The following is a 20,848-nucleotide window of genomic DNA, read 5'->3' as shown; positions in this document are numbered from 1 at the left end:
ATTATTTTTATTATTATATACTTAATTTTTATTTTATTTTATTTTTTGGCTCACTGTTACTGTTTCATAGAATAATAATAATAGTCAATAAGATGCCTAACTTATATCTAACACATTCCTATCACCGAATCCAACACACACAAAAAAAAATAGAGAAAATCCCCTCCAATCATTCTCTATTCTCAATTTTATAAATAATTCTAGGAGTTTATAAGACCTACCCAACTACACTAAACTTGTCAATGTGATGGAAACACCTAACCAAGAATTTTAAGAAGAGCGAACTACCCATCACATTTCCAACAACTTTAGGTTCTCTATCAGCTGCACATAGCTATTCTAAGCATCATATATAGAAAATTAGAAAGGAACATAAAAGAAAGTTACACTAGCCAATCAAACTTTATGAAAATTTCTGTATAATACTTAAAAAATTGGGTTATTAGCAAGTTTCGTCATAAAGAGCAATCGATTAAATGGTCGACCTAGTAGGTCCTGAAACTTTCATTCGGTCTGGGACTCGACATCAATAGAGAAGAACCAATGATGATGAGTGATGATGATGGTGATATTATAGATGCTATTTTTGAGAATTCTCCATTGAAATATTTTATTTAAAAAATTATTATGCCAACTGCCAAGTAATTGACGGCATTCAGCCATGAGAAGAGAGTAAGTACTGTACAATCTGACAAAACGTCAGTCCAAATTTGGATATTTTTATTCAAGATGCTATGTACTCTAGATTTTGGCTTCTAAAAAAGAGTGTGGTCATTTAATCGTTTATAACCAAGTAGTATCTAATTTGTCTACTTCTTTTTATGCTCGACTTTCTTCCTATTTGTTAGGCTCTCCTTTCACAGTTTCACCAGCCCAAAAGTCCTCACTTTCCATCCCTCTCTAGCCTCCGTATCTTCAGATGGAGCAACAAGGCCTTGGAACTCCACTTTTGGAATCATACAAAAAGAAGAGTTGGACTAGAATTTTATGGCTCTTGTTTGCAGTCCTAATATTCACAAGTGAGTTTTCTTTCATTTGGTTGATGATAATCTCATTTAACTTCTTCTCTGCTTGTATGTTAGCTTATAGATTCTGCTTTATATTCTTAGAACTTGGATCAACTGTGTACTTTAGAGTTCAGATTTCAGATCACTCTTGTTTGAGCGATGACAATTATATTTCTCCAAAATTTCTCATAGTCTTCTTATGTTATCTGGGTACTTTTGCTTCTCCCTGGTCTTTCTCTCTCTTTCCATTAGTTGATTTCGGCCCCATGTAGTCGTCACTAGTTGGTAGATGGTATCTGTGACAAGTAAAGTGGGTCAGTGACGAGAACAAATTTGCTCCTATGCGATTAGGAGCGAACCGGTCCACTATTTTTTAACTATTCATTAACTCCACTCCAGTTAATTAAAATCTAATTAAATATTTATTTTATTTTTTCTTCAAATTATTATATTTTATAATAATAACTAGCCATGCAGTCTGACCTGTGGCCGGGCCTGTTATTCTTAAACCCATCATGTCTGGGCCTATATTTAAGGGAAGCACTTGGAAGTTTAACATATCCATATCCAATAAGTAATCCATATCCATATCTATTAACTAATACATATCCATATCTATTAACTAATACATATCCATATCCATATCCAATAACTAATACATATCAATTAACTAATCCATTGTTTTTTAGAATTTGTTTTTTTTATCCCATGCGTACATTTGAAATAATGAAATAATGCGTAGCTTTGTTTTTTGTTTTAGCATAACACATGAAGGACAATTTTAATTTATATTAAATTAGAGAGCAGGCCAAATTCAGGGTTAGTTTGGTAAGAAAACAAGTAATTATTTTTCAAATAGAGACTATTTTAAAAACTTTGCTGATGTGGCTCATTATGAGCATCTTGGGAGAAACGGATATTAATATAGGTAGGATAATAAAATGAAAGATACACTACCATTTATAAAAAAAACTCTTAAATAAATTTTATCATAATTCTTAAAGAAACATAAATGCAATTACAAATTGCTACTTTATTACAACCCAAAATATTGACGATAATAGTTAATATAAAATAAAATTACTCCTTGAAAAATATGCAACACAAAATTAAAAATTTATTCACAAATTTTTAAATTTTAATTTTAGTTAATAATTTGTTTTTTATTTTATTTTTATAGAAACACAAAAAAAAAATGAACAATTTGTAGAAAAAAATATATAATGATTTGGAGAGACAATCAAATAAATATTAGTTTAGATTTTAATTAACTAAAATTAATCACTAGTTAAAAAAAATAGTGGATATGTGTGGTGGATGGGTGCTCAGGATAGGGGTGTAATCTGAGTCAAGGTCAATGTGGGTCAAATAGTGATGATGGGAGGGCGGGTCTAGGGGGATAAATTGATGGTCCCGGGCGGGCTGGAAATAAATGTCATGTCTTAAGTCATCACCCGACCACTGTAGGGAATGGGTTTATGGGGTTTTTTGGTAGGTCATCGAGTCGGGTGAAAATTATCATTTTAACCCAATTTCACTCAAAAAAAACTTTATAATTCTGCAAGTAATATATTTCCTCACAACATAGAGAAAAAAATGAAATCAATCAATAAAAAATAAACAAATATAAAAAAACTTGAATTTGAACCCAAAACCATATATGCAAATTTGAAACTTCTTTCTCGTGATTTACCATTTGTAAATTGATTATTTTCCATAGCATGATAAAATAAATATGGGAGCGAGATTTTATGATACAAAACAATAAAATATAAACTAAAAGAATTCAAAATTAATACAAGGATGAATGATTCATCTTCTCCAAAATTCGAAAGTTGAATTTGAACTTTTGATATTTGTCAAATGTTCAAACTTGAATATTTGAAATTAATGTTCAACTCATAAGTTTGTGTTCATATCTCTCAAATTCCTATAAAAGTTAAAACAAAATATAAACAAAATACAAAAATATTAGAGTTAGAGTCTTGAAATTGTGCGGGTCAACGGGGTTGGGTCAACGACTTTTGACACGATGCGGGTCGGGCGGCTTGACGGGTCGAATTTGAGTATAGAACCTACACCCATAGCCCGACTGCGTAAAAACGGTGGCGGGACGGGCATATCTATTTTCGGGTCGGTGCGGGTTTGAGTGGCGGGTGAAAATCGGGTACCTTATCGGATGATGGGTCAACGATTTTTTTTTTACACTCCTATCTCAGGAGACTTTTCGCTCCTAAACGCCTAGGAGCGAATTTTTCTCGTCAGTGGCCGTCATTAACAATAACTAGGGCCCTTAAGTTTGTGGGCTATAGTTATATATGCTCAATAATTTGAGCATACTAAATGTGCTTTTTGAGAGTGATGGGCAACTAGGGCTGTCAATGGATCGGTTTGGGTCAGATTTTGGAAAATTCAAGCCCGAACCGATAAGAAAATTAGGAATCCGAAACCAAATCGAACCAATAAAAAAATCGAGAATCCGAAACCGAACCGAACCAAACCGAACCTATAAGAAATATTACAAACCAAGTTCAAACCGACCCGAACCAAAAACTATAAAATCAATTAAATTTTAAATTAAATCAATTAATTTCAATCACATAATTGATAAACATATACAAAATTAATCATAAATATTACTAAAATGTCATCTTATCGGTTCGGGTTCATATCGGTTCGGTGGATCCGAAACCAAACCAATATCTTATCGGTTCAGTTCGGTTTCGGGTCAGTAGAAAATAAATCAAAATTTTCCAACCCAAACCATTTTTTATCGGTTTGGTTCGGATCGGTTATCTGGTTATCGAAACCCATTGACAGCCCTATGGGCAACCCAATGCCCTAATTCGTATGCCACACGCCCGCACGGTCACCCCAATCATTTGACGATACTAAAACAGCCCTGGAAGAGTTGCACCGAGCAACCCCTCACGGCCTAAGTGCTAATTGCTTCTTAAGCATTTTACTGCATAAGTCTATATATGGTCCTTGGTTCGATAGTTTTTGCTTCTTCGAACCCAGGTCGACATTGTTTAATTTACATGTGTGAAATTAAAGAGGCTAATGAATGGGTGTGTCTTCTCTTAATTGAGAGAAGACGATGTACATCATTGATATATATATATTACATCTAAGGTTTAAGGTTCCAAAATAAGTAGCCGCTTCCAATACAAGAAACAGTATTAATATAGGAAACTTCTAATACAAGAAATAAAAGACCGACTCTGTTAGTCGTACGTGATGAGGCCATGAGGGTGGCTGCCCTCTAATTAGGCAGAAGATAAGGGCGTGCGCCCCTTGAACGTTCAGCAGCAGCAACAGATACGTGTGCACATTAACCTGTTCATGAACAAGTTGACACATTGCTCAAAAAGTTGAAGCTAAAATTTTACATTCTGGCTATATTTTAAAGAGGTATGGACTCATGGTCGAGTAAAATGAATATTTCATTTGAACCAGCTATATTTGAGCCAATAAAACCAAAAAAAAAAACATTGATAAGAAAGTGCCCAACTTTTTTTTTACTGATAGTACAACTGTAGAAATAGAATTTTAAGATATTATATTCTTACACAAACAGTAGTGTTTGATTCATGGAGTGACATTTTTTGGGTGAAATGTAGTTCCAGGCCTTGTTGTGTACATCAATTCAGATCCATGGAGACAGGGGAATGTAAACACCAACAATCACAAGTACAGAAAAGAGAGAGAAGTGAAGGATGTGGTGGAGTCAGAGCATGGTGTAGTAGCAGCAGATGATGGGCGTTGCTCAGAAATTGGTGCTTCAACACTTAGACAAGGTGGGCATGCAGTTGATGCAGCAGTTGCAACAGCATTGTGCCTTGGTGTTGTAAACCCAATGTCCAGTGGTATTGGTGGTGGTGGTTTTATGATCGTCCGATCTTCATCATCACAAACTGCCCAAGCTTTTGATTTGAGAGAGACTGCTCCATTAGCTGCTACGAAGGTTGACAACATTTCTTTGTTACATTTGCACTCGTAGTGTTACAAGATCTGTATCATGACTTAATCACTTACTACATACATAGAGAAACGATAGGGAGCAACTCTCTTGGGAGTTTTATAAAGGCCACCCATTTTAAAGGACAATATTTGTCTTGGGTATCCTTGAAGTTAAGTGGATTGGCTGGTCTAAAATCGATATAAAGACAAAAACTTTGTGCTTGTATTGGCTGGTCTCTAAGAAACTATGCATCCAAAGTTGCACTCCAAGCTCTACATTACTTTGCAAAGTCTTACAGTGTTTTGAATGTATATTGGTTTATAAGGGAAAAAAATGTGTTAACAGGACATGTATGCAAAGAACCCGAAAGCCAAGTATTTGGGTGCACTCTCAATGGGAGTTCCAGGAGAAATAGCAGGTTTGCATGAAGCTTGGTTGAAATATGGGAAACTTGCTTGGAGAACTCTATGCCAACCTGCTATAGCACTCGCCCGAGATGGCTTTGTGGTCACTCCTTACTTTGCAAGTGCCATAAAGAAATCTGGGGATATGATCTTGACTGACCTTGGCCTGCGTCAAGTGTTAGCACCAAATGGGGAATTGTTGCAAAAAGGTGATACCTGCTACAATATTGAACTTGCTTGCACTTTGGAGGCAATAGCAGAATACGGGCCTCAAGCATTCTACAATGGGACTGTTGGTGAGAACTTTGTCAAGGATGTGAGAGAAGCTGGTGGGATTTTGACAATGGAGGACCTCAGGAGCTACAAAGTGGAAGTAATGGATGCAATGGCTGTGGATGTAATGAGCTACACCATCTTAGGAATGCCACCTCCTTCAAGTGGTACTGTTGGACTCTCTTTGGTAAATGATTCTCCTCATCTTAACTGTGTTTTAGTCAACCTGCTGCCAACAGCTTGTAGGTTAGCCGCAGGTACACATATTGGGTTTGATTTCCTCGTTCGAATTAAAGCTTTTCAGGCTTGCAATGTGTCAGCGTAACTGGGAGTTTTGAGGCTCTTTCCCTTGAGAATTATAGCATCTACCACATCAAACCATCTCCTTACTAGAGGTAAATTACAGTCCATAAAAAAACTGTACTTTGCACTTGCTTAAATTAACTTATGGGGATGGTATTATGTAGTAAAAGCTCTAAATTTCAAGGGAAAGTGGCTTATCTCTTCGGCCTTACTCCCAACATACTTAATGGTTATTTCGTTGTTCTGCAAATGCTATAACGTGCATGTTCATCATTTAGACAATAGAAAGTACATGAAGAATAATCTGACATAAGGTACTATTAGGAACTTGCCACTTCTGCTTAATAAGCAATCTAATACCTTGGTCCATTTTAGATAAGGAAAGTTGCTTTTGCTTGCATAGCAAAAAGAGCGTTACAAATATTTTGAATGGCTATGGGACACATGATACTGTAAAGGGTCTTAACAGTCGTTACGAATAATGTTTAACAGATGTTATAATATATCTATTTTTTCTTTGAGCATATGTTCTTTACAGATATTAACTTTTGATAATCAGGTTATGAATATTTTGGATAGCTATGGGACTCCTGATGCTGTAAAGGGTCCTTTGGGTCTTCATCGCCTAATCGAAGCTCTAAAGCACATGTTTGCTATTCGAATGAATCTTGGTGATCCAGATTTCATAAATGAAGCAAGTTATGTTTCTGACATGCTCTCCCCATCTTTTGCTAAGGAACTTCGGGAAAAGATATTCGACAACACCACCTTTCCTTCTGAGTACTATATGAGCAGGTTAAGACAGAAAACTGAAGATATACAAAACTATTTTGTTTATAATCCATTTTAACTTGCGGAAATACTACCCCATAAGACTGTTACTAATGAGTTCTAACTATATCTTTATTGTCAGATGGAGCCAACTAAAAGATCATGGGACGAGTCATTTCTGCATCGTCGATGCAGAGAGAAATGCAGTATCAATGACAACTACAGTAAATTATGCTTTTGGAGCGAAGGTGCTCTCACCATCTACTGGTATTGTGCTCAACAATGAGATGGATGACTTTTCAACACCAACTGAAAAATCTAAGGACAAACTTCCTCCTGCTCCATCAAATTATATTGAACCGAACAAGAGACCTTTATCTTCCATGACACCACTTATCATTCTTAAGGTATATTATCCATAGCATCAAACCAACAGGCCATTTTTATCTATTTAGAAGGAGTTGAAACCTTTATGGCATGCAATGTCTGGTGAAAATGATATATCTGACTGAATAATTTCATATCATTTGTGGACAGAATTAGGTTGTTTGCAGTTTGTAGGTGAAGTGGTAACCAAGGGTGTTGTCCAATAAAGGAAACTTTTCTCTTATCTTGTTGCAGAAGTGTGTTCTTATGAATTACTGAGTTATGATATTCGACAGTTTGTTTTCAGTAGAGCTTTTGAACAATGCCTACTAAATGAAATGAACTGCCCAACTGCATATCGCTTTTGCACAAATTTGATGCGGAAAGATATTCAAATTCTAGTACTTATAGGTGAAACAAAAATGGTGACTGTAACCTTCATGAGAATTGCTGATAACAGACTTTTTTTTTTTGTATATACTATATTTCTTATGTTAGTTACCTGTATCTGCAGGACGATCAATTAGCTGGGGTGATTGGGGGTAGCGGTGGTATGAAAATAGTTCCGGCAGTAATTCAGGTCTTCCTTAATTATTATTTTTTGGGAATGGATCCTCTAGCTGCTGTTCAACATCCAAGGGTTTACCACGAGGTTGTGAGCAGTCTCTTTAATCTATGTGCTTCAGCAGTAATATAGTAAATATAATAAATTTTCCGAGTATAAATACTACAGGTAATTTGTATTACAATCTGTGCTTAGATAGGCAGTCTATAGTCAAAAGGCCAACAAGAGGATTAGGTAGGCGACTTGTACATATTACTTCACTCGCCTCTTGAGTTCAGTCATATTTCTATCGGTTTCTAGGAGACGCGTGATTCTGTAATTTCAAGCTCACTGTGTTGACGTTATTCAAATCCATATGAAATTCGAGTGGGAGTTCTAGATATATACTTTTGATCCCAAGTTGGAGATGCAACTACCATTGAATATTCTTTTTATCCATTCCAATATATCAGTCATGCACTATGCACTACTAAAAGCTACTTTTGTGCAGCTAATACCGAATGTGGTGTTGTATGAGAACTGGACGCTGATCGACGGTGACCACATTGAGCTTTCATTAGGAAAAAGGTTATTCTTGATGGAGAGAGGCCATGAATTGAAGGGTGAAGCAGCTGGAGCCATCTGCCAGCTTGTTGTGCAAACCATTCACACACCAAACAACACAGTAGAAGAAAACAAGATAGGGACTAGAAAACAAGTGTTTCAGGGAATGCTTACTGCTGTTAGTGATCCAAGGAAAGGTGGACGACCTGCAGCAGTTTGAACAGCTCACAGTATTTGTGATGATCACCATTTCTTTCTTTACATAAATCATAATATAAATAGCCTAGCTTCAAGTAGACAAATTCCAAGCATAAATGTGTACAAGAAGAAGGATTCTCTACATGTACAAAAAAATTTAGTCTAATTTACAATTTTACTTGAAAGAGTTTATAACTATTTAGTATTACGAACTTTCATTTTTTTTCCTAAATGATATCCAAATTTTTTTTCTCGTCTATCAGTATCCAATTTTGTACAATTTAGTACCTCTAGACGATTTGATACTTTTATTTAACCAAAATAGTTCCACCCTCAAATTAAAGACATAACGATATTTTGGTCAAATAAATATATGAAGTACCAGATAGGAAAGTCAAACGGCTGTTCAAAATATCACAGACAAAAGTACCAAACTAACCCTGGAAAAGAAGTTTTTAGAATCATTTTCGAATTTCGCGGGGTTTTGTGTCAGTCAAAACCCTAAACCCTAAAAAAAAAAAAAAAATTGACAATTGATGCAAATCGTCGAAATGAGGACATATCGAAACCTCTGTTATAAAAAAGACCTTCTCAATAACATCAAACACAAATTCATCTCAAACCCTAACATTTCCTTCATCTCAAATGTCAATAGGTCTTTTCATTCAAGCAGTAGTAATAATAATAGATCATGGGCTTTTTCTAATTCCAATTCAGGCCCAGATGTTGATGATAATGAAGTTAGTTTATCTTCATTTGTTGAAGATTTAAAACCAGAAAATGAAAATAAGAGTAACAATGAGCCCGAGGAAGAAGAAGGCAAAACACGCAAGTTTTGGTCCAAGGCGTATTCGGGGGGAGGTGGTGAGAATTTGAGGAATAATAATAAGGCTGGGGAGTTGGGAATGAAGATGAAGAAGAAGGGGAAGAGTAAGACGCATTGGGTATGTTCGAATTGTGGAGAGTCTTTTGGACAATGGTGGGGAGGTTGTAGGCATTGTGATGCAATTGGTACACTTAAGGTGTTTACGGAAGATGAGGATTTCGCGAGTAAGTTGACGGGGTTTGGTTCGGAAAAGGGGGCTGGGTCGTGGTTTCATCAGAATCGTGGAGATATGCTACCTCAGAGGTTGACGGATGTTAATAAGGGGATAAATCAGATGACGTGGAGAATCCCATTGTAAGTTTTTCATGTTAGATAATAATTTGTTACAGATGGAAATCACTTTTATATCTGATTATTTATATTGGGTCAATGTAAGAAATGCGTAGAAACCCATGATTATTGTTCATATAGCGTACAAACATCCCACAAATTTCTTATTGTTGTCGGGATACCACACCCAAAAGTAAAAAATACTGGTGGTTCCATCTGCCTCTAATTGATGATAACCTGGTCTGGGCATTTGAGTTTTGTCTACTCTCAATATTAGATGTTGAACGTTCAAAGTCATTCATATTAAACCTATGATTATGCATTTGGTTCTCTTGGGAGGTAACTTCTTCCTAAGAATTTACTGGATTTGCAGGGATGGACTGTTTGGATCTGAAGTTGGGAGGGTTCTTGGTGGTGGTCTTGTACCTGGTATGGTTTTATTTATCATACTTCCTTGTTAACTCAAGTGTTTTGTCTTCATCTTCTCATGTGCGCTTCATTTCTTATCCTAGTAGCTATATTCCTTAAATTGCTTGTTTAAACATGTCCTTTTAAAGACAATGGGGTTTGGGTGAAAACTGTCATGTAATTATATGACCTGTTAACATATTACTAGAAAACAAAGTTTGAGTGACAAAAAAGGGGAAAGTGGGAAACAAGATTGCAATTAATGAAACCAAGTTTGATGATTCAGGGCCTCAATCCAAGCTAGATCACCTTCCACTCTTAGACTATATGATTTGAAGAAGAGGGCAGAAAAATTCACAAGAAGTGCTGCTCTAATGGGTGTATGGGCAACTAGGAGAAAGAATGTGTTTGATGCATCAAATGTATGGACAACTACCTTGACAGTTTATTTTGACAGCTTATTTTGACATCCAAAACCTAAAAGTGAATTTGTACATTAAACTAAGGGCTGATTTTTTGTAGAGAAGATCTTCCTATCTTGGATAGAATCTCCACCAAAACTTGTCTCAATTGGATATGTCTAGCTTTATTAAAAAGAGTGCTATAATTGTGGACCGTTAGGTATTGAACTTAAACACAACTTTTGACAAGGTTAGACATGTTCAAATGTCTTGATAATTTGTGGAGATGATCTCTATTGTATGGAGAACATATTCCCAAAAAATCAGCTCTTAGTTCATTGTGTAAGTTGTGGATGTCAAGATAAGCTGTCAAGGTAGCCAGCCCCTATATATATATATATATATAGACCAAATCTGGTTTCCATTTTTTTATTTTCTCTGGAAATACCCAAAGTACTAATTTATGAGTTGGTTCATTGTAAAAAAAAGGAAAAGTTAGAGATCTATCATCAAAATTTTACCATTCTTGTGATAAATTGGTTTTTGTTCTTATGAACTTTAACTTCATCTTTTGTAGTTTATAGTGTAACTATGGGTTAATGCATATACCTTTTTATTGTTTTGTTAGGATCCTTGGTTTTAGTTGGCGGCGACCCAGGTGTTGGCAAAAGTACATTTTTGTTGCAGGTAGTAGATTTATTTTTTTTGATTAATTATATTTTACGGTACCAGCCTCCTCAGATTTGTAGGGGATCACCCTAGTTGTTTATTCTTTAGTTTTTATTTCATTTTATTTATTTGGTTTTTAAAATTTTGGGATCCCTATGATTCTGTCTCCTTGAGTGGTTGATTATGAAATTTTGTAACTACTTCTGCCTCGTCTTCTCATTTAATAGATCTTTGCTTGTTTGAAAATTTCTTTTTGGTTTGAAAGCTCGCTGCAATGATAGCTGAAGGGAGCAATTCTGGTCGGGCTGGTCCAGCTATTTATGTTTCGGGTGAAGAGGTCAGATTTATTCCAGGTTACATGGCAATCTTGATTTGAGGCTTTTAATTTAACGAATGTTGTTATTTTAGATTGTCAATGTGTTGAATGGGCACTGGTTCCTCATGTCTTAGCTTATTTGGAATGCACCCTTGACCCATCCTGTTTGATTTTTAGAATTCTGTTCCGTCAAGATCTGTACTTGTATCAGACTGTATACACATAGTATACATGCGAGTATGCACCGTAGAATAACTCTTTGTCTTATGCTATTGAATTTAAAATGGGAATATTAGATGACACACAAAACATTTAGTTTTTCTTTTAAATTTTAAAATCATGTACGGATTGCAAGGATGCTTCTGTATTGCTAACTTTGAAGTGTAAAACAACAACTTATTAGGATTCTATAATTTGTGGCAGAGTGTTGAACAGATCGGAAACAGAGCAGATCGGATGAGAATTGGAACAGAGGACCTTTTCTTATATTCAAACACTGATATTGAGGTGTATTTTTTTGTTCTTTGTTCTTTTTGTATTTAGGTTTGATAGTCCTGCTTAACACTCTTAAGAGTTTTCAAATTGACATACTTTGAATTTGGTATTGTTATTCATGGGAGTTTCTTGCTGGTAATACTCAAGAGGAGAACGGTTCTTCCAATTTCTGGAAGTATTTTGTTGGATGGTCCTAAGTATTGGCGTAAAACAAACCTGGACTATCCAATGAGTGTGAATTGCGGTGTTTCTTCCCCTCAGAATGATGTCAACGTGGCTATTATTTGCCTTGTTTAATATTTCTTATCCTTTAGTTCTCCCGCGAGAGATGCCTATATTTTGACTTGCTTTGCATCAGAAAGGTCTTCCCTCTTTCTGCGTACTATATGTAGAAATTGATCCTCATTGATGTTTGTGTACTCAATTTGGAAATGCTTCCAATGATCTACAGATAAGGTAAATTGTATATTTTGGTCAGATGAAGAGAGTGGTTTGTACTGTCTATTCGATATTGTCACGAAGGGCTGCTGATAAGGAATGTAACCTGCATGTCATTCATACAGTTAGACCTGCTAATTCATGGAAACTTTTCCTGCCTTAGAGATATCTTCCTTGCTTTGGAAATGTTCCCAAGAAATATGATAATATGTCACCAAAATCTCTTTATATTTATATTTATATTCTTTTTTATTGTGTGTTTAACTTGGTTAAAGGTACACCATCTTATGGACTACAGGGGGTTGAGAATGTTGCCATTTTTCCTTCTTGTGCATGACGTATCAAAATTTGATAACAACTGAATTGGGAAGTGATTTTATTGAATGATTTTTTTTCCCTGACAGGTAAAATAGATTATATTAATATCTGAATCAAAAGAAAGTAGGATGAGATATTGAGATATCCTACGAGTACAATGATCACAAAGAGAAGAGAACAAACAAAACAAGTAAAGAGCAAATGATTGGAGAAGTGATTTTAATGAACAACTGATGACGTAAATTACTGTTTGCTCTTATTTCAGGACATTCTGGAAAAAATTCAAGTTCTCTCACCTCGTGTTCTAATCATTGACTCAATTCAGACAGTCTATATGAAAGGAGTGACTGGAAGTCCTGGAGGTCTTGTGCAGGTTGGTTTTTGAAATCTTTGATTTCATGGCATCTGAGTAACAAAGATACAGTGTGTTTACTGTAGATGTTTTATGTACCCTAGTCATCTAAACCTTTTACGATTTTTAATCTTGATCTGTAAAGAGTTTCATTGAAGGTTTAATAATATCGCTATTCAACAGGTGAAAGAATGCACCTCATCGTTGCTGCGATTTGCAAAGAAGACAAACATACCTGTCTTATTGGTGAGCTGATCTAGCGTATTTACAATTGACAATGTATTTATATTTGAAAAATCATTATTAGACTAGGAATCAGTTAATACTTGACTTAGGTTTGCTATAGACTTGGTATGGGTACAATTGACAATGTATTTATAGTTGAGAAACCATTATTCCACCTTATTTACATAGCATTAGCCTTTACAAGATATGGAATAATAGTTTATTCTGCTGTAGGTTTCATCTTAGTATCTTGATTGAATATTGAGGTGTGGTTGTTGAAGTGAAATCTGTACTTAATTGCCCAGCATGTGGTTGATTGAGCAGAATTTGAATCGTTTGCTAAAGTGAAGAATTTCTGTACTTGTCAAATGTTTATCACGATTTTGAGTATGTACCTATACCTAGGAGTAGGAAGCATGGGTATGGGTACAAGTATCGCATCCGATATGACAGACACTGCAATACACCAAATCCTGAAAAACTAGTAGACGTGCATGCAAAGGATACATTAATAAAATACTATTTTATTGCTATGTTTATATCATATATACACAAAACATCCATATGTTTGCCAATTTATCTATTACTTACAATATCAATATTCAATTGATGTATTCTCTAACTTATCTTATCTACAAGGGAGCTATCATTTATCAGCCGCTAAACAAATAATTAAAGTATTCAAAGAAAACAATTGTGAGTACCTAAATGGAATATATGACACGTACGGGAGGTGAATCATAACTAGTGCATCAGGCGCGGAATCTGATCCGGTCACAGGTCCTTGTGACTTAGGCAGTATAACTTGGCTGAGTGCTTCCTAGCCTATAACTTGGCTGATCATTATATATCGTGTTACATGTATTCCCAGTTATATTATATTACTAGGCACAATCATTTCGGTGAAGCAATTAGACTTTTTATATCATTTGGATATTAGGTTCATTTTATTTCTTCTGTCAGGCGGTTCATCACTATGTTGACTCTATCACATGTGACCATCTTTGTGACTTAGGTAGTATGCCTTGAGACTTTGGTCGTGCATTATTTGGTATAGTAATTTACATGTTCATAATGCTATTTTTCTTGATAGAGTTTATGCTCTGGTTCATGCATTTCAGATTGGACATGTGACAAAAACTGGGGATATAGCAGGACCCCGTGTCTTGGAGCACATTGTGGATGTTGTCTTATATATGGAAGTTAGTACTTTGTTTCTTCACTATCAAGATTGTTATGAATCAGATTCTTTAATTATGCTTTTGCCAGATACAAGGCTATTTTTCTGTTGCTAGTAAAAGATAAAAATGTGATTAAGGAATTAAGAAGCTTCATCTTGTCCATTTAAGTTGATAACTCTGCTGTAGTGTTGTGTACAGTAAATTGGTTTTGTCATGAGGGAGTAACATATTGTAATGGTAAGATCTTTGAGGATTTGCTTTTGGGTCATTTTCGTTAATGTTAGCCAGAAGATGCAAATAGAATAAGGTAAAGAAAAGTAAAAGATGCACATAGACTTGTAGATCCTCAGGGTACACCATCAATGTTCATTTCGTGTTGCCAATGACATGAGGAATTCCAGAGGTTCCTAAAACTCTAAATATATTTTCCATCAGTTCTCAGTGAAACTACCGATGAATATAAAAAACACTATATAAAAAAACACTACCTTTTTTTTTTCTTTGCGTTAATGAAAAAAGAAAACACTTAGTCAGTGATGTTCTCCATTCTTTTTTCTATTTGGTATTTTCATGATCCATAAAATTATAAAAAAGAGCTTCTGATTTTCCCTTTCCTCTTTGGCATTTAAAGAATTTAAAAGTATGTCACACCTCCTTTATCCCACGGTTGTAGTGAACGTATGAAGGATTATAAACTGCTTACCTGCTTAAAGTGTTTGGTTAATTTTAATGGCTCATGGTTTAGCGGCTTTAAATGAGAAAGAAAAAGAAATAGACACGGCTAGTAACGCATATTTTCCTGCTATACAAATGCGATCTTTTATTGATTTAATATTGGGTTAACTAGTATTACCCTCCCACTAGATGAGCCAATTAGGATTTCCCCCCTACTAGATGGGGAAATTAGGATCTCCCCCCCAAGTACACACGAAAAAAAGTCAACTTGGGTTGACCGTGTTTTTTTTGTGTGTATTTGAGGGGGAGACCCTAATTGCCCATCTAGTGTGTGTGTGTGTGTGTGTGGGGCTAACTAACCCTTTAATATTTCCCAATGAGATTCAAACAAGTTCTGAATGATAAGTATAAGTAATGGTGCATCATTTTTCCAATGTCTTCCTGATATATAGACTTAGATATCGCTTTTGAAACTCATTAATATTAAAATAGAAAAACTGTTCATAATTTGAATCTATTTTTGTTTTTCGCATTTTATCAATTCTGTCTGACTTATGACGTGAAAGATGATTGTAGTGTTTGGACAGCTCCACCTAAGAAATAGGATTGGAAAAGTATTGTTCTACCTTATTTGCTGTGCCTCATGCTGTATATGTTTCTGTCAGGGGGAGAAGTATTCAGCTCATCGTTTCCTTCGATCCGTGAAGAACCGTTTTGGTTCCACTGATGAGGTAAATTTTTTTATAGAATTTCCATTGTGCTGTGTGCGTTTGTATGTAGGCTATACACCGAAACCATCTAATACAGAATGATTATCACCTAACTATGTGGTTCGCGTTTTGAAGAAAATTCTTTAAATCTATCAATCTTCTAAGATTTTACCTGCCCTCAATGTAAACGTGTAAATTGGGAAAAATAAAAACACCAAAAGAAGATAACAAATCAGTAGTCTCGAGTTGTTTTAGATTAATAAGATTTGTAAACGCAACCACATAGGTTTTTTTACTGTTAGAAAATGAATGATGGAATAAATGTTCTGTAATAACTAATAAGGGTGCTATGAGGGTAAGTGAAAGTTTTTCATGTCCATGGCCTATTGATATGGAAGTACACCATAGATGGTTTAGGCATATTATCAAGTTATAACGTTATGCATTTGTTATGACTATAATTTTCTTGATCGATATTGATTACTTTATTTTTCCTAGCTTGGAGTATTTGAAATGTCACAGGAAGGCCTTCAAGCTGTGTCAAACCCCAGTGACATATTCTTAAGTGAACAACACTCTGATTCTGCGGTTTTAGCTGGACATGCTGTTGCTGTAATTATTGATGGATCTCGAAGTTTTCTCCTCGAAATTCAGGTACTTCAGGATGAATAAGGTTTGATTGTTCTTTCTAAACTACATGCCTGGCCATTTTTTTTATTTTGATTGCTTTTAAACTGCTGGACAGGCATTGTGTTTATCTGACTCTTCAGTTGCAAGACAGTTTAATGGGGTTCAACACAACAGAGCTGAAATGATAATCGCAGTAAGTGGCTCTATCCCTATTATAGTATTATGCATGTGTTTCAGAGTGAGATGCTTTTAGTTGTTATCATATTTTTTCAATTGCAATTTACAAGACATCAGATTGCAGTTCAAGGGTTCAACAAGATACCGTTATGGGGACATGGTGATTGGCAGGCTGTTGATAATGGTCCTTTACCCCTCCTGTTTGTGCCCAAGACTTTCTTGCTTGATCATATTATCCTAACCCTGTCACTTGATGAATGTTAAAATAGTCTTAACGATTATAGATCTCGTATTTTTTTTTTTTTTAAGAATGATGGGAATATGTACCCCTAGAAGCTTCAGGAGACATCCATCTATTCAAATTTTGGATATGTGGTCTTCTGGATGGAATATGCCAATTACATGATGTACAACTATAGTTTGGTGTCTTGGAAAGAACAATCTGTATACGATAAATTAGGACACATATGGAGGAAAACCCAAGATTCTGGGAAGAAAGTGACAGTAAGAGTGAAGTCTGTATGATAGGAGGAATCAAACAAATAAGGTTGCGATTTTATTGGATGACAGTTAGCTGTGGTGTACTGGAGTTGGGTGGAGATTTACTCTTCCACTTAAATAGGGAATATAAGAAGTTAAAAGGAATTGGTTTTTCGTTGACTTTCCACTGGATGCTCATTTGACCCAGCCAGCATGAGGTGCGTTATGACTACAAGTATGGTGCATTAAAGATAAATTAACCGTATGGCAATGCAGAGTATCCATATTCCATTAATAGGTAGCCTGTTGCATAAAACCGTTAATGAGTGAAATCCACTGCAATAAGTACCAGTGTCATTGTTTTTGGTTACTGCTATTATTGTTGACCAAAAACATCTCAACGTGCTTTACAAGCCTCAATGCACTTATTTGCTGCTTCTTTTTTTGGATTTTAAAAGTTCACCGTATTGTCGTGTCAGTGAACTGTATTTGATATATCAATGTTCTGTCAGTGTGTAATCTTGTTAGCATGCAATTATGAAGGACTACAGATACTAATTGTTATACTTATTTTTGGTGGTTGAATATATCAGTAATCCAAAGAATCTGAACCGGCCTTACAAAATTCAGTGTAAATTTTCTCTTTTTCCAGATTTATAATTCATCCACTATACCGTTGTTACCTCAGACCTGAATGTATATTTAAGATCTTGTTATTTAGTGTTTTTTTGTTACTCATGTTCATTGTGATGAAGTAACATATCAGTTGTGGACTTGTGGAGCTATATATTTATAAAGGTTGTTTCTTTTGGTTTTTGACTTTCTAGGTTCTTATTAAGCAAGCAGGGCTAAAGCTACAAAACAATGTAAAGCCATTCTTTCTTTATCTCCTTGGCTTTTCTAGTGCTTACATATCTTATCGGATAGATTTTCTATTAAGCACTAGGTGATATTCGTTTCTCTTGTAGGCCATTTTTGTCAATGTTGTTAGCGGGGTGAAATTACAAGAGACTGCTGGGGATCTTGCAATTGCAGCTGCTGTTTGCAGCAGGTAGATTCTCCTTGTACACATGATTTACCGATACCAGATAACAACAATCTGGAGATTATTTTTCTAGTCAAGCTGTAATTAGAGCAATATCTATAATGTTTCATGCTTGCGTCTCCTTTATTTGGTTTGTTAGTAAATTTTCTTTGGCTTATGTATATTAATGTGTCAATTGTGCATCAAGTGACAAACTATGATGCATACAACTATATGGTCATTATTTGTTGACTACTGCCTAGTATCTACACCACTTCGTATGAATAATTTTTTTCTTTTAACATAATGTTTTCCAACACATCAATAACTATTAAACCTACTTGATCTCCTTTTATGTTTCATCTTAGTCAATCAATTGTCAAAGTATGCCATTGTGATCACCATCTCTCTGAGTTCTATATGTTGGCATTCTTAACTAATTATTTTAAACCTCCCAACCAATCTCAAAGGGTTATTGAGATTCAATGATTATTGGCCAGCAACAAAAATTGTTTCTGATCACTATTCTTCTCTATTCTTGTAGTTTCTTGGACGTCCCCATTCCTAATGATGTTGCATTCATCGGAGAGATTGGCCTTGCAGGCGAGTTACGTCCGGTATGCATCTTCATGGTACTTTAACTTGTAGTTATTTCACAAGATATTTTGCACGTAAATATATTTTCAACACATTTACTTTGGTTATTTGCCATTGTCTGGTTTTATGATTTATTATTATTATTATTTATTTTATTTTTTTCTTTTTGGAATAAATATATACTGGGTAACGTCTTCAAGTGCAAAAACACGTCGTTACACTTTTTGACAACAAGCAAGGGAACCAGTAATGTAGAGTGTATATTTCCTTGATCTTTCAAGGTTCTTCTGAGATACCGAAACATTATCCTCAGTAAATATCTATTACAGTATGGGCTTTTCAGGTCACCAATTTGAACCATTAAGTTATGAACTGCAATATTTCATACAGTTAAGCAAAATGTCTTGGCTCAATAAACAGTTGCTGCAAGCCATCTTTCAGTCCTCTAAGGACCAAATTGACCTTTTTAATTTCTTTTAGATATCCGAAATATTAGATTTATGCTATGTTACAATGTTACAAGGACACACAATAGTTTTTTAAAAATCCGTGTCGCGTGACACGGACACATTGTATGTGATATACCTCAATTTTTTATATTCCGCCACGGCAGACACTTTGTGTCCGTGTCGAATACCAACGCACGTATCTGTGTCAATGTGACTTAGGTTTCATGAAGGATACCTGTCCTATCCTATGAGGTTTAAAAAAAAGAAACAAAAGAGATATGGTAGCAGCTATAGCTTCTGTGGAGATCGGGAAAGTATTAAAATAATCATAGATACTATGGTTGGAATTAAAACCAGAAGACTTAACTTCATTAGTTTGAAAATATTACAGAATGCATGAGTTTGTCTGCCAGAATAGTAGTGATAAACTAGGAGGGGGAGAATCCTAAAATGATTTAAAGCTTCCTAACTAAAAAGCGTGTGTATGCATACAGCCTGCAACAGAGAGTATTATCTTCGAATCTATGGCCAAATCGGTGCCCATACCCAACAGTATTTCAGCTTGTTTATATTCCCAGTTGAATCAATTTGACTTTATAGATGACCAATTACATTTATGCAAACAATTGAGGAAATTTTGTTAGATGCACTTCCATATTCTGGGGATGCCTGTGTCCTACTACGTGTAATTGACTAATTAAGCATTCCTTCTACAGATGTATCTGTACTTATTGTGCCAGTAGTCTAAGCATATCTGTGTGGTAATTTTCACTTTCTGTAAGGAAATGCTCTCAATCATTCTGTAATATTCCTAACTTTTGTCATCTTCAATTTTTTTGCTTCTGCTCCCAAAGGTCCCTAGAATGGAAAAGAGGGTGAATGCCTTGGTGAAATTGGGTTACAAGAAGTGTGTTGTCCCTCAATCAACTGAGAAATCACTTGCTACTCTTGACCTGGATGGAATGATGGTTTTGGGCTGCAAGAATTTGAAGGAGGTGATCAACATTGTATTTTCAGGCTGAATGAGATGCTCCAAACTGTGTCATTTCAGTTTGTGTTGAAGTTAAAATGCCTTCGTGACTTGTATATATGAAAAAAATATATTGAAAGTTTGTCTCGAACACTAAGCAACCCTTGTGAAGAAGCACCATTAATTTTGCTGTACATTTTTCAGTGTCAGTAGCAGATTAGGAGATGGGGGAGCATCCAAGATGAGATGCATTTTGTAATAGATGGAATATCTTACTACAATAGTGAAAATGGATTGACGTACAGGAAATTTTGCAACGTCTCAAATTTTGTCTTGACTCTTAATAGAGTTGCCCCTGTTGCAGCACAGATCAACTCTTCCTGCATTCTTTAACAGGAAACCAAGTTCTTGACTGTACTCTCAATCATATCTTCCATTTCTGCTTCAATGTGCTTCTATTTCTGAACTTTGTTTATCAAGTGTACTACGTAAAGTTTCACACAAGCTTGATGCAGCTGATATCACCTTTAACTTCAAATAAGAATATATCAAAGAAAGTGTAACCTATATGGTGAATACCGGTGTAAAAAGCACTAAAAAGTCCGCGATCACCTACTAGCTTCTAAATCCTATAGAAATGGTGTTGAGATACATAGGTATAAGCAACCAAGAACAATTATGAATACTATAAAAAATGAACACACGAATAGCGTGTTCTCATGCTTTGCGTGTGTCTGTAGTTGTGAAAATTACGTTGATTGGTTTGTAGAAGTTAGAATGAAC

General features: G+C 35.3%; 2 protein-coding genes across 3 annotated transcripts; both read left to right on the top strand.

Moving 5' to 3' along the window:
- The first annotated feature begins 470 nt into the window (after positions 1-470).
- LOC147507191 (glutathione hydrolase 3-like) lies at positions 471-8,651 on the top strand. The gene is made up of 8 exons (XM_086599906.1): positions 471-672; positions 849-1,019; positions 4,631-4,974; positions 5,317-5,835; positions 6,511-6,746; positions 6,865-7,129; positions 7,603-7,740; positions 8,144-8,651. The coding sequence occupies exons 2-8, from the start codon at positions 920-922 to the stop codon at positions 8,414-8,416; spliced, it is 1,875 nt and encodes a 624-aa protein (XP_086456032.1). The 5' UTR covers positions 471-672; positions 849-919; the 3' UTR covers positions 8,417-8,651.
- Positions 8,652-8,825: 174 nt separating this feature from the next.
- Positions 8,826-20,391, top strand: LOC147507190 (DNA repair protein RadA-like protein). 2 transcript variants are annotated; one of them, XM_086599907.1, is made up of 15 exons: positions 8,826-9,574; positions 9,924-9,979; positions 10,988-11,046; positions 11,294-11,365; positions 11,768-11,851; positions 12,861-12,968; positions 13,131-13,193; positions 14,294-14,374; positions 15,694-15,759; positions 16,237-16,392; positions 16,484-16,561; positions 17,853-17,891; positions 17,994-18,076; positions 18,594-18,681; positions 19,950-20,391. In XM_086599907.1, the coding sequence occupies exons 1-15, from the start codon at positions 8,931-8,933 to the stop codon at positions 20,115-20,117; spliced, it is 1,845 nt and encodes a 614-aa protein (XP_086456033.1). In that variant the 5' UTR covers positions 8,826-8,930; the 3' UTR covers positions 20,118-20,391. The 2 variants fall into 2 exon arrangements, with proteins under 2 accessions (XP_086456033.1, XP_086456035.1); XM_086599909.1 differs by having other exon boundaries at positions 8,830-9,574; positions 18,594-18,666.
- The last annotated feature ends 457 nt before the right edge of the window (positions 20,392-20,848 follow it).

This window comes from Coptis chinensis, chromosome 3, assembly GCF_015680905.1.
Source record: "Coptis chinensis isolate HL-2020 chromosome 3, ASM1568090v1, whole genome shotgun sequence".
Lineage (NCBI taxonomy): Eukaryota > Viridiplantae > Streptophyta > Magnoliopsida > Ranunculales > Ranunculaceae > Coptis > Coptis chinensis.
The sequence above is the reverse complement of the archived record's forward strand: the minus strand, read 5'-3'. Positions and strand labels throughout refer to the sequence as shown.

Bases quoted from the DNA above. Each gene is read 5' to 3' on its own strand.
- LOC147507190 (XM_086599907.1), top strand. From the start codon at position 8,931: ATGCAAATCGTCGAAATGAGGACATATCGAAACCTCTGTTATAAAAAA. The intron at 11,047-11,293 runs GTAGTAGATTTA...TTGGTTTGAAAG, and splicing joins AAAGTACATTTTTGTTGCAG to CTCGCTGCAATGATAGCTGA. The intron at 16,562-17,852 runs GTAAGTGGCTCT...TTGACTTTCTAG, and splicing joins GAGCTGAAATGATAATCGCA to GTTCTTATTAAGCAAGCAGG.
- LOC147507191 (XM_086599906.1), top strand. From the start codon at position 920: ATGGAGCAACAAGGCCTTGGAACTCCACTTTTGGAATCATACAAAAAG. The intron at 4,975-5,316 runs GTTGACAACATT...ATGTGTTAACAG, and splicing joins CTCCATTAGCTGCTACGAAG to GACATGTATGCAAAGAACCC. The intron at 7,130-7,602 runs GTATATTATCCA...CTGTATCTGCAG, and splicing joins CACCACTTATCATTCTTAAG to GACGATCAATTAGCTGGGGT.